General features: G+C 40.4%; 1 protein-coding gene across 4 annotated transcripts in view; it reads right to left on the bottom strand.

The window, feature by feature from the left end:
- Positions 1-222: 222 nt before the first annotated feature.
- ABCC8 (ATP binding cassette subfamily C member 8) overlaps positions 223-14,185 on the bottom strand; it is a 78,835-nt gene continuing 64,872 nt past the window's right edge. For 3 of the 4 annotated variants that reach the window (XM_074884748.1, XM_074884749.1, XM_074884750.1), the window contains exons 30-39: positions 12,087-12,189; positions 10,592-10,705; positions 9,836-9,956; positions 9,545-9,675; positions 8,758-8,836; positions 7,772-7,880; positions 6,094-6,197; positions 5,127-5,260; positions 3,768-3,830; positions 223-856 (exon numbers count right to left, since the gene is read on the bottom strand). In XM_074884748.1, the coding sequence (XP_074740849.1) occupies positions 719-856; positions 3,768-3,830; positions 5,127-5,260; positions 6,094-6,197; positions 7,772-7,880; positions 8,758-8,836; positions 9,545-9,675; positions 9,836-9,956; positions 10,592-10,705; positions 12,087-12,189 (1,096 nt within the window). In that variant the 3' untranslated portion in view covers positions 223-718. Of the gene's footprint in view, positions 857-3,767; positions 3,831-5,126; positions 5,261-6,093; positions 6,198-7,771; positions 7,881-8,757; positions 8,837-9,544; positions 9,676-9,835; positions 9,957-10,486; positions 10,536-10,591; positions 10,706-12,086; positions 12,190-14,185 lie in introns of those variants that run through there. The other variant, XM_074884751.1, reaches the window with a different exon arrangement.

Consider the following 14,185-nt stretch of genomic DNA (forward strand, 5'->3'; position numbering starts at 1 on the left):
TGCATTAAACACTGATACTTTATCACAACCTGCTTCCTCTTCGCTTCCTCACAGTGTGGGAGGGAGCCGGGCTCAGTCCCGTTTGGAATCAGTGTAATACGATTCAGTGGGGGTAGAGGTGAAGCAGCCTAAGAAACACTAAAGGAATCGGCTTGTGATTAATTTCTAAAACCTATTAAAGGAGAGACCAAGAGACACAGGAATGATCAATAAACCACAAGATAAAAGAAAAGGTTTTATAGATTTTATATTTAGATATTAAAGCTTTACAGAGTCATATCATTAAAAGAGATACAAGCTTTTGAGAAATACCTTTGGTATATAATTTTTCCTTCTGCATTTAGTCAGTCATGAGCATTATCTACAGTAGGGCTATGACGCATAAAAAATAACATGTTAATAAAATGACAGGAGCGGTTTAAGAGTTACATAAAAACTCCATGCTGGCTATGTTTGATGTGTATCCTGTCATATTTCACCCATGTAGTTTTTTTCAACTATATTTCATAATTCTTTGGTAGCAAATAAGAACAAGAGTAGTAGTATACAAAAAAGGAAAGTACATGGAGAATTTGGTAATGCTTCAGGTGGAGAAAAATGGCCCATTTTATTAAAAAAAGGAAAACCTCAATTTATTATGAAATAATATTTATTTACAGGTATTTTACATTTTTAGAAAATAATACAATTGTACTTTAAAATGCTTCATTTATTTTTATTACTTATCTGCTTGTACAAAAGAAGCAAAGACACTGTCTTCTTGTTCTAGCAGAACCTCAGGCTTGTCATATTCCAAAATAACCCCTCTCTTCATCACAATAACCAAATCTGCATTGAGGATCGTGTGCACGCGGTGCTGAAAAACAAATAATACAAAATGCCACTTCAGTCTATCTATCAAATATATCCCAGGATAAGACAGACTTCCAGAAATTAATTTTCCTGACAAGTTCCAAGTTTGATTAAGGCTACTTATCCTACTTCTCATCCTAATTTACTGTGCAAATACTGCAGATAAATATACAGGCCCAGAGCCACATGGATATTCAAGTACCTAAATTGCACACAGGTACTTGAGTATGAAGAGTCATCTGAGTCCAGACTGAGCTGTCCCCGGCCGGCAGCAGGAAGGCAGCCAGGAAGACTGGGGATAGGGCACGCGAGTGAGTACGCTCCCAGCCCTGGACTGCGTCTGGATCAGGGGCGTTCCTGAGCTTGCTGTGGTTTGTCTTTGCCAAACTGAATAGGTCCCTCCTCTAGGACCTTGCCTGTGTCTTCTCTTGAGCTCTCACAAACGTTTTGCACCCACATCCCTTGGGAAAGATTTTTCCAGGCCTGCTCCCCACTGCATGAACAAGTACCCCCTTTCATCCTGCTCAGAGCTTCATCTGATGCCTCTTCCCCCTTGCCTCATCATTTTGCAGACCTCTCTCACATGTCCTTACTCTCTGCAGGCAGAAGAGGCCTAGCCTACTCAGCTGCTCCCCTTAAGGGGCAGTTCCACGCCTTGGATGATCCTCGTGTAATGTACACACAATATTCAAGGTATGTGTGAATTACGGACTTATACAATGGTATGATGTTTTCTTTTTGGTTCTCCACCCTTTTCCTAGTAAGCCCTAACATTTGATTATTTTATTGGGAAGAAACTTCCCCAGTTCTTTCCACAGTGAATACTGGAAATAATTAATTTAGCTTTTCTGCAGTGCCGTTATCTTTCCTGAGTATTCCTTTCAGGTATCGACCATCAAATGGCCCTATAGATTGACAGACTTCTTGCTCCTGGTGTGTTTCAGGGATTCAGGGGTTCATTATTAGTTTTGATGGCTTCCAAAGCTGCTACTCATTTTTTGGCCTGCTTTATTGCATTTTCACATGTACTCTGCCAGAACTTATGATCATTTCTGTTTTCTTTATTTGGCTAGAAGTTCAGATTTACAAGAATGCCTTGCTGTTTCAAATAGTATTATTTGTTTAGCCATACAAGCTTCTTTCTATCCTTACTCAAGCCTTTCCTAATAAATAGCATGCATTGGCCCTGGGATTTTTGAATAAAATCCTTCAGTAATTTCCACAATCCCTATCAGATTCCATTTTCTTCACTTCCTCTTTTAGCTTTTTTTTCCCCATTTATTTTTGGGTTTTGTTTTTAGCAAGCCTCCTCAATTTTATGGAATTCCACTGTTTAAAGTTGACTGTAACTGCATTGGACTTTTTGGTCTGTATTACTCCTGCAGAGATATTTCATTTCAGAATACTGTGGTCCCTGTTACAACAGTCGCTCTTCACCCATAAGGTTCCTAATCAGATCTTGGGCAGGGCACCCTCAGTACCAAAACAAGTCTTGTATTTCCTTCTGTGGCTTCCCAGCCAGATGTTCCATAAAATGATCACTGATGGCCTCTACAAATCTCATCTTTGCTGCAGCCCTGTGACATTCATCCAGCCCACAGGCAGGAGAAGGGACTGAAATACCACATTCCAGTTGTACTTGGTGCCCTGGTCTGATCTCTTTCCGTATAACACAGTCAGTGCTGCCATGCTGGTAAAGTAACATAGATAATAATATAGACCCAATACTATACTCTTCCTATTCCTATTCTTCCTAAGCATAAATTAGGAATATACAGCTTTCTCTGGAAAAACAAAAACACCAAACAAAAAACCAAACCACTACCTAACCCCCCCCAACCCCCCCCGACGTTTCTACTACAGAGTGTTTTGAATGCAAACCCACCTGCTGGAAACCACAGTTACATTTGGAAATAAAATCAGTCAGAGTAAGTTTATTCCAAAATGCTGTCTGAACTGTGCTGTTTAAAGCTCACTAAGAGAGTGAAAGACTAATAAACATCCTCAGCCTATCCACAAACAAACTGAAAAAGATACATAAATGCAAAATGCACTGCAACTCAGAATTTTCATGCAGAGAAATCTGGAAATTTCATGCTTATGATTCCTTTGGTTTTTTTATAATGACACACTGAATGGATACCATAAGATAAATCAGGTTTTCTATTACACATTTGCTAGGTGAAAATAAAAAGAATGTGTAAGATTCCTGAGCAGAGATTTCTTGACTTGTATTTAATTTTTAAATGTTAAGAAGCATAATGACTTTATTTCACCTTCCTGAAATAGGTGTATTTTTAGAAAATAGAGGACTAAAAGATATGTATTACTTCTGACATATCTGTTGAGCTTTGATTCAGGTCAAATCTCTTTCATAAACCTTTTTTTTATAGATACTCAAGATCTTTGTACAATCACTTCAAGAATATGCAAACTTAAATTCAATCACTGTCAACAGGGATGGAATGTTTATTTTTCAAAGTTACTATGATTTTCATTTATTTGTTTAAATTCTGAAATGTAATTGCTTTATCCAGTGGCAGAACTATTATACAATTTTACTTGTCCTTATTTAAATGATTATTATAGCTTGATGAAACTTATTCTTAAATTTCACATTAGTCAAAGTCATATTATATTTTAAATTAACCTAAAATGAGTAACAGAAAATAGATTACTTAGATTACATGCCTTTACAGGCAATCAGACTTAGCATCATGCAGCACATTTAAGAAGCTGTTGTTATGTATTTAAATAAGAAAGCAGTTTAAAATGAAAAAGAAAGCTTACACTTAGACATCGATTTTAAAAAAAGATTAATGGCCAAATTAACACATTTAACATTGTCAAGAATTGACTAATGTGGCATTTCTGATTCTTGTTTGCAATAGAATGGCAGCAGAGACTGTACTTACCGCTATTGTAACCACAGTACGGTCAGCAAACGCAGTCATGACTACCTTCTGGAGTATGTTCTCCTGCGTAAAGCAAAACATTAGTTGCTTTTCAAACCACAGAAGTTACATGATGGACACACAGACACTAAGAAGGCTTAAGTAACCACTGATTTTATTGACATGCTTTTATTGACCCTTTGTTACAGAAATGAAAAGTTAACTACATGCCAGAACTAAGTCAGAGCCTGGTCTCGTCAGCCAGCCCTGCTCACGCCTGCCAGCCTCTGCCCCTGGCCTTCGGTGCACTGCCCCAAGCCCCTCTGATCCTGACCTCAGTTTCACAGTGGGAGAATGGAAGGTGAACCCAGGGTCCTGCCAGGCCGCCCGCATGCTGGCATCTCTGCGGTGTGTTCCTCACCCTGCTGGAGGCCTGGGAATGTCCCCGTGCACTGGGGGGACATCTAACACCAAGGGGGGGCAGGGATAAGCAAGGCAGTGCACTGTACCTGGCGTATTTAACAACCGAGACGATATTTAAGATGGTCTTAACATACATAGTTCTCACTCAACAAGTACTCATCCCTTGCTATTTAGGAAACGTTGTGTACCAAACTCTGCCTAGAAATGTCTCTAGCACAGATACCATTCTTTAGATATGTACCTCAAGGGAGAAACTATATCCTCAATGCATCAAAATTCAAAATGTGTTTTAACTGGGCTGTGTACAGTCTAATTCCCAACCTTATTGACACCCAGCACACTAAAAATTGTACTTGTTATAATAAAACCCTCCCATTATATTCTTTACTCATGGAATAATCATGAAGACAACAGAAACATTTCTCATAACAAAACAGAGGGAAACAAAAAAATCTTAAGAATGTACTGTTCTATTCGGTAAAATCCAGACAGTGCATTATTAGTGTGTGGTTTAACCTCTGTCTAGCAATTTCAGGCAATTAATGCAATAATCCAGTACGTCTTTTCTATGTCTCTGATTATTTCCTTGACTCTACTTTCAAACCTTCTAACTTCCTGACTTGTCCTGTCCACCATGCGGGGGAAATTTGCCTGTTTGCCAATTTACCCTTCACTGCCCACCCCAGCCGACCTTCCAAAGCATTGTTTACTTTAGAAAATCAAACCGCCAATGAAAATAACTTGCTTCATTTTCCTAACGCAAGCAATGCTGGAATAAATATTAAACCCCCAGTAAAATGATTTAAAAGCTCTTTAGATTAGTTAGCAATGACTCACAACTCCCTGGACTGTAAACACGTCTGCACTAAATATGGTGTAACCATATTACAGAGTAGACAGAACTGCAGTTGTCTCCCCCTCAACAAAAACAAGAAATCAGAAACACTCCAAACTCACTGTTGCCATGTCAATAGATGCCGTGGCTTCATCCATGATGAAGATGCTCGTCTTCCGCACAAAAGCCCTTGCTAGGCAGAACAGCTGTCTCTGGCCCTGGCTAAAGTTTTCACCTCCTTCTGTGACTATAGCATCTGGAAATGATAGAGCAAACCCACTATTATGGGGTGTGCACGTGTGTGTGTACAAGAGGGTCAGATCAGAGTGGAGCAGCCGCTTGGAAAATAATGTCTCACTTTCAGCATAAGGATTTTCAAAGTAACATTTCCTATGTCTGCAGCTGCTGGTGACCCAATTTTGCCTGTTTATTTCCAGTGTTCAAAACAACAAGTACTTCTGTCTCATGATATTCTTTACATCTATTAGACAAAGTAGCTAAGGATGTTTAAGAGCAAGTGCCTCTGGAACACATGCAGTCATGCAGTCTAGGACACTGCATCCCCCTGTCAAAGTGGCATCCATCATTTCTTCACCCTAAGGCTGTATAACTTACCATTTTTATGGTGGTTTTTTTTTTGTGGTGGGTTTTTTTTTAATGTTTTTTTTGGTTTGGTTTTTTTTTTTTTTTCATGGCCAAATGATTCACACCTTTAAGCTTCTGAAATCTTCCTCCCTGGACACAACTATTGGAAAATACAAAAGAACATATTCTAGATAACACCTGACTTCTTGACACCTTATTTGAATTCACAAGGCCTGTAAACCTCAGTGCTTCATAACAAAGACATACTGCAATAAAATAATTTTACCATTGATTTGAATAGAAAGATGATTCTGCCCCGCCGGTGCAGCTGGTAAGGGAGTTAGATGGATACAGGGCCTTTGCCTGCTGGCAAGCACTTTTTGTGACCTTCCATAAACCTAAAAAGCTTCTTCTTCAGCAGCTACCTTTTGAATACATAGTAAATGTGAAACAGGACTGTTGTGAACACTGGAAGGAATCTTCTCGAGAAGAAAGTCTTGTTACCTAGGCCCCCAGGGAGCGCTTTCACCACATGCTTGAGCTGTGCTATTTCCAGTGCTTCCCACAGCATGCTGTCAGTGCACTTCTTCTCAGGGTCCAAGTTAAACCTACAGTTATGTGTAATTCAAGAATATCAGTCAATATAAACTTCTGCAATGTGCTACTTCTTTTAGTGTGCTTAGAAACAAACTTGCAAATAATCAGAATCATATGCTAAAGATCTGGGTGGGCCTGATTCTGATCTATCATTGGTATAAATCCATTGCATTCTGTGGACTCGGCCAACATTTATCCCAATATGATTAAGAACAAAATTTTACTCTTTCAGTTGAGCCTAATAGGAAAAGCTTTCTGTTTTGCAGACCTTTGTGGTTTTAGAATTTATTTTGTTCTGAATAAAGTAGAGAAATTCTCATGTTTTACTAGAAAAAGCTCTGAAGGAAAAAACTGTGAATATAATCAGTTTAAATTAACATTCATTTTTTAACAAAGCCAAAGTTCTACCATCTCTCCTTTTAAATCCAATGTGTCTCTGTTCTTTACTGCTATAGGAATGCTGAACAGAACAACCAAGATTCATACTGAATTATGAAATGCAAGTCTTCACTACAACTGAACAAATCTTGGATTTATGAGCAGATGAATGTCATTTTAGCTTGCTGTAGCCCAGAAATGATAGCAACAAAGTGAATCTCACATCATCTTAGTATACAGAATGAGAATCAGAAATAAAAGATTCAATGGTACATAATACTTTTTGTTTTTACTTTTTACTCCTACTGTATGTGCTGTGAATGATGCTGGGCTAAATAAATTTTTTAATAGGTTAATGAAACAAAGGTATACAGTCATCTCATCTGACATGAATGAACCATGCTCTATTCAGGCAAGTTCAGGAGATAATCCTGACATCTGTATTAGTGTGGAGTCAGCAAACCACAGAAGCCTGTATCATTTTCAGTGAACTCTGATGACTTTTACGTAGAAACTAACTGCAGGTGATCTAACTCTGCACTGAGGCTTGTACTGTTCCTTTCTAAGGTAAATGCCACAGACATAGGGAAGGACATTTGTCTGAAACTGTGGAGCTTTTTGCCACTGTTTCTACTGCATCATCCTCTCAGAGAAAGAGGGGGGGAAAAAAAAAAGGAACAAGGCATTTGTTCTTACAGAAAAAGAAACGTCTCAAAGACTAGAAAATCAGCACGGATAGAGGCTCCAGGAAATACCCCAGACCTCCCCCAGTACTTCTCACATTGTTCTATTGCTTCCCCTTTTTCTACATTAGTTTTTCAGTCTGCATTTTTTCCATCTCATTTTTTAAGGCAGACAGATGAAAACAGATGCAGGAGAAAGAAGGTTTCAAGAAGTGCTGGGTGGTTATGGGGTCAGTGAGCTAAACCGATTACTCGATCCTGCAGGAATCACTAGTGACTTTCCCTGCTTCCCAGGCAGGGAATGCCTTTGTGCTGCCCAGGCTCCGGCACTGGGAAGGTGCTGTCTGGCAGGCATGGGGAAAAAGCACAGACAGGAGGCAGGGATCCCCCTACTCCAACTGAGGAGACCGGAATTGAACAGTTTGCTATCAGCAATTCTGTAAGAGTCATTATATGGTATAATTATAACATATCATGGCAAATAAGCCATTCTATGGTTTTTATTACTGGTGCTTAATGCTTACCGGATTGTTCCGCTGAATAAAATAGGATCTTGGAGAATGATTGACAGCCTGGATCTCAACGTCTGTAAGGGGAGCTTAGCAATGTCTATACCATCAATGATAATCCTTCCTATTCAAAAGAAAATGGATAGTCAGCTAGACTGTTCACCATGCCACACAGCTGCTGGCAAAGGCACGGCCTCACTTTCAGCTTGCAAACAGTACAGCAGGAACAAGCCTTGAACTGCATATCCCCTTACTCACTGACGAGACAAGTTTTGGTTAAGCAGCAAGCACAACTGTCTTGAGACTATACCTCAGCTGCGAAGAATACAAAGTGTACCTGTAATCTTTTATGAATGATTGGACACACTACTTGTCTGCTTGACCACTATATACATCTACCAAACAACAAGATAAGAAGTTACTTGAACCAGGGACTAGTTACCAAGGGGAACAAGCGTTTCAGAAAGCCAAATTGCTATTGAGAACTTTGAAATTTTATCTCCAGGTACAACTGTCTGGCTCTGCATAAGAGTCCTGTGGGTGATGTGGCTGGGAAACTGAGGCTAAAATTTTTTGAGATGCACAGGAAGACACTCCATGAGGTACATGGACATGGCACACACAGCAGGGAATATGGCAGGAAATTCCAGGGCAGCAGGCCAAACTGCAGTCCCCAGTTGCTGAGTTTTCTGGGCCCAGTGAGCCCTATCTGTGCCTTGTGCGTGGATCCTTCCTTGTACTTGAACACCTCCCCCTTTTATGGTTTGCTCCTACTGTTGTGATTTAACAGCACAAAAGGACTTTTGCTTCTGTCAAGTAGAATTTTTATTGACCCAGCTTATCAATGGCACAGCTGACAGATGATACTGTATTTAAACAAGGCCAGAGAGTGTGTCCTGCAGATTCAAAAATCGAACTTCAAAGGTGCTGCTGTTAAGGAAAGGACTATCAAAGCACCGTCAGGAGCTAAGCTTGACTGATATGAAAAAGTGTAATCTTACCCTCAAAAGTGTCAACCATTCTGAAAAATGCAAGAGAGAAGGAGGATTTTCCACTGCCTGTTCGGCCGCAGATCCCGATCTGTGACACAGAAAGCAGATCAACATCAGGTGAGCGGACACGGACAGTGTCTGTATTTGACTCTTAGGATGAGTGATGGTGGAGCTGTTCTGATCCCTGTGGCCTCCTGACAGTTCAGTCAAACTGAACTGGCCATAACAGAGTCCCTAAGTTCCCTCTTTGTCTTCAGGGGTCTGAGCATTTAGGGATAAACCAAGGCCAGTCCTATACACAGGAACAATAGAAGAGTGACAGAGGAGCAGAAGGAGGGCTAGGCAGTGCTGCAGGCAAAACATAGGACCCTGAGGTGGCCTTGTTTAGCAGGAAGGACAAAGGCAAATGGGACTTAAGAGGAGAAAAACAGAGAGAAAAGAGACGCCATGAAGCAGAAGAGAAATGATGGGAATAAAGGCAAGAGAGCCACATGGGAGTGAAGGAAACTAGGTCTAACAACAGTCAGGGGTCACTGTCACCTCTTTTGGCACCGCATGCTGACAGCAGGGCACTGGGATACTGAGAAGTGGTGTGTAGTTCTAACTTCTCGCTCTACTGTATGCCTAAATACACCAACTAAGAAACCCATAGACTTCTTTCCAGTGCACTATATTGTTTTGGAGCAAAAATTCTGTAATTCAGTCATCAAAACATACTGTGGCATGTTTTTTCAACCCTGACTTCTATGATGTGCTAGTCTATAAAAAGCTTCTCAAAATCACTACAGTTCTTTACCTTCTGTCCTGGAGAGATGTGGGCATTGACATGCTTTAGCACTGGCTTTAAGTTGCTGTCGTATCGGACACTGAGGTTCTGGATTTGGATCTCTCCTCTGTCTGGCCAGTTCTGGGGAATCTGTGAGGAAGCTGTACCAAGAGCATAGGGGGAAAAAACCAAACCACCAACCCTCTCATAATAAATTCATCAGCTCTTTAAGTGATTTACTACATTTTTCATGGTAATACACCATAAAATCATTAAAATTTCAGCAAGCTCTTCCTGCATGCTGCACAAAACTGCACTTACAAAGGAGCCCTTCGTAATTTTCAGCTTCTGTTTTGAGAAGGCCATTGATTCTTTTCACTGCACCCAGCTGGATCTCCATGTCAGCCAGGTTACGAACCATCCAGTTCAGATAGTTAGACACCTGATGTAAAGCAAATACACTACTAAATTCCATATTTTAAGTAGTTTGCATCATTTGACCAGCATGCAGTTTATACTCCTCCACAGTAACACTTGTTCAGCCTTAATAAGCTGAAGCTGTGAATGAACTGTACAGTACACATCCACAGGGTGACAACAATGGCTAAAAGTTAAATTTCCTAACTGCAGTGCACAGATACTTTGCTACTATGGAGATCTGATCTACACCGACACGAAAGGGGGAGGGGAACAGTAAAGACAGGTGAAGAGACATCATCTTGGTAACTTAAGGTTTGACAGTCCAGAATGATGTACTGGGGCATAATTACAACCGATGCGCTGAAAAAATATTCTTCACAATGGAAGACAATATAAAAAGACATGACGCAACTTGGCCATGTTTTGTTGACATATTTGAACTAATACTTAAAAAAATATTTTATCTAAAAACTGAAGAAAGCACACACTCAAATATGTCAACCACTGAATGTGAACTGAAGTTAACACATGGTTTCAGTGATGTTACAGTACCCACTATAGATGTACAGACACCTTCGATCTTCCTGTTCATCTTTGAGCCCTGAAGAATTACAAAAAAATGTTTGGGAGAGACAGAAAGGGTCCTGAGATTCTTACCATAAGAGCATAGGTTAGTCCCAAGCCTACAAGTCCTGAAGGGAGTTTACTATACAGGCAACTGGTAATAGAAGTGACAGCTGCTATGAGTACCACACATGCTCCAATGTACTCCTGAAGGAATATGAATAAGCTCCATCACTATAAGTCTACAAATGATTAAAATGTTCTCATAACTTTGCACACCAAATAACAAACCCATTGCACAGTTTGAAATACAGGCAGGAAACACCACAGAACTCCACACAGACCCTGCCTAGGAACCTGTTATTGCCTTAGCGTGGCTGTGCTGTTTAGAAATGCTGTTGTACACAAGAGTTGCACCAACACTCCTAATCTTCTTTGGGAGAAGTCAACACAGGTATCTTAAGCATGTAATGGAGGTGGCTGAAAGCGTGCAGCTGATGTTACCTGGGGTGGGAGGGAAATGCTCATGTGATCCCATCTGTGAGCAGCTCCGCTCTGCTGCTGAACTGCTGGGAGGCACCACTGTTGCCACTGAGTGGCTACCATCCATATTTGTGCAAATAAGCTGTTCTTGCACAGCACGTATCTATTAGTTGGACTGTGTCCACCCATGAGGGGCTTTTACTGCTTTAACTTAAATCATTAGTGATTTGACTTCCCACAGACAAGGAGGGAAATTGTCACTCGCCTGTATTTGTACTGTTTAGTGATATAGGCATTGATCAGAATTAGGGACTTCAGATGGCCCAGCACTGAACATATAAAAGGGTAATAACATTTTATTTAAGTCATACTCAATATCTGAATTTAGGTAGTAAAAGGTACCAGCTAAAATGGAGTCCAAAATGGAGGTATAGAGCGTGACATGAAATATGAGTTAACATACACTTATCACATGTAAAAGGAGCCCATGTTACCACAACAGTGGTACTACACCTGAATCTAACAAACTCTGATACAAACGTCACCGCCCACAACATAACACTCCTTGATTTGCTTCTCAAGGAATTATTTTTAATAAATAATTTCTCATGCCAGGCCACTTTACTGAGTGCCCTAATGAAACAGGCACCTGAATAGCTTTGGTGTTCTTCAGATGACCCAAAACAGGCATAAACCTGTCTACATCCTTCTGCTTATTAAGAGAGCTTCCAAGACGGTGAAATGTTCTTGGGAGGCCACAAGGCAAAGGCCTGCTGACACTGACTCACACAGTCCCACAAAGGCATCCTGGCTGGCCACACAGCTTGACCAGCTCTGATCACTCGTCACACACAGAGGAGTCAATGTCACCTATAAAAACTATTCTTGTCTTGGAGAAACAGCTGCAGGCTATGGGGAAAATTCATACTCATTCAGCTTCCAGGCTGGGTCGGGCACATGTTCATTACAGATAGAGACAGATATAAAGGGTAAAGGTACAGCCTCAAAACCCAAATGAGGCTGGATAACTATTGGATGCCTCATCAGATTGCTTGGAATTAAGGCAGATAAATTCATTGTGTATACACAAAGATAATGTACTTGCCATGCGGACTTCCAGCCAGCGATTGGCAGCTGTAAGGAAAAGGGAAGCAATGTTGTTGGAATCTGTGTATTCAAGAAGTTTTTGTCGAAATTTGGCTTCGTACCTAAAAAAAAAAAGGAAAAAAAAAAAGAAAAAAGGGTCACGCCTTGGAGTCTTGGAAAAATGAAAAAATTTAATTTCTGGGGGTATGTGTTCATGGACAGCTTGACACAGGGTCTAAATCAGCCTATCAATAATTCAGTGACATCTGTAGACATTAGACACATGCAAGCTGTATTAGTAAAGTATCTTCAGGAATAAATGGATGTTATTGCATTGATCAAACTCTATATGGGAATTCTGGATCACACTGGGCATTTTCTAAATGTATTTTATTACATGGCAACTCTAAGAGAGACAATTCTGAAACTAAAAAAATAAAAATATATATGAGAGAGGAATAGTACATGCATGTACTTGTGAAAAGAACTATTAATGCAGCAGAACACAGTTCTTCTCAGTTAATAATATAAGCTCAAGTTTTAAAATTTATACTACTGCAGTGCCTAAATTGTACCCATTTATAAAGTATAAATTCAAAGTACCTCCAGTCATCGTAGCTCCAGCGTTAGACAAACATGTTTGTCCTTATCACTAAACAAATGGAGCACTTTGGAAAACAAAAGTTCAAGCACATGGTGCAACAAAAAGTAACAGGCTGGAAAGAACTGTGTTCTCCCCCAGCCCCCTAAATGAATTGGCCACAGAATACAAAATAAGGTTAATGACAAATAGGTCTGTTTACAGTTTATTATAGTGGATCTGCACCCACTCATCAGAATAGCTGCCACAATGAATTCTGCCTTGAATTCAGCAGATATGGAAGATGATTCCCTGCTATACCTATTCAGACTGGGGTCTTGGCAAGCACCCAGGTCAGCCAGTCACCCCTTTTAGCTGGGCGTATTTATTTACATAGGTGTAAATTAATGTGATGTTAACAATAAAGTGTATCAATAATTATGTCTAATAATAAAGGAGAAGGCTGGCTCAAAAGCCTTTTCCATGGTAGTAATAGAAGCTCGAAGGCCTGAAGATCTAGTTTAAGCACCCAAAGCTTGCCTTTTTCCCCACTTTATTACATTAGCAAGTTTAACAAACCTACTAATCTCCCCCTATAAAACTTTGCCCTATTTATATCCTTAACTATGATGGTTGCAACAAGCACCACTTATTTATAAACTCAGCTCTCCTTATACTGATATGAGAGAAAGATACGAGATTTGTTTCAGTACAAAGTACATAGCTTAGAGAAGCTTTCAAATTTGTTCACTGCAGAGTATCTTAATCCTTCTTCTGAGTACAGTATAATAAAGTTATGACTTTACATAAATCATTTATGACTTTGAGGATAAGAAATAAGTACCACTTTGTGGAAATAATTTAGCTGTTCACAACTTAGCCAATGTGCCAAGAGGTAAGAGTCATGTCTGCTGTGTGTGATGGGGAACAGCCTGGGCTGGCTCCGAGCGTGTCGGTGTGCTGACACAGCCTGCAGCGGGTGTTCCTGAGAGCCAGCACTAGCGTCAGGCAGTGCCAGAGCTCGTGAGCCCTGCCTTTCCTCAGTGCCCTACCCTGCAGAGATGGCTGTCCTGCTCCTGGAGCCAACTCAGTCATGTTTATCTTTTGTATCTCTATACCATGAGGTATTTTGTGATGCAGATACACGTTAGAAGATGTGAGGTGTGCACCATGAGCCAGTCATGCCTATGCACATGGACTGGGATGCAGACAAAGTTACCACTGTTGGTGGAGTACTGCAGAAATACCAGAATTTCTCTTCACAAAGTGTCCCCAGATTACCAGGCCTCTCGGAATACAGACTAGTCTTTGCAGAAGCCTTCACATTTACATTTTATTGATTATTTAACACCAACGCTATCTGAGGTGCCAGACAGCAAACTATAAATCAGGCCAGGACATCTGTTGAAGGTGTATTTATAGCTGCAGCAGTAGCTGTCTTTCTGGTTTCCCCCCGGATTTTTTTGGTACATTTTTCCATATGCATTCTGAGTAAGTGCTGGATGGAGAATTACCAAGGGTAAGGACACTCCAGGAGC

The sequence above is a fragment of the Strix uralensis genome, chromosome 15, assembly GCF_047716275.1.
Source record: "Strix uralensis isolate ZFMK-TIS-50842 chromosome 15, bStrUra1, whole genome shotgun sequence".
Classification (NCBI taxonomy): domain Eukaryota; kingdom Metazoa; phylum Chordata; class Aves; order Strigiformes; family Strigidae; genus Strix; species Strix uralensis.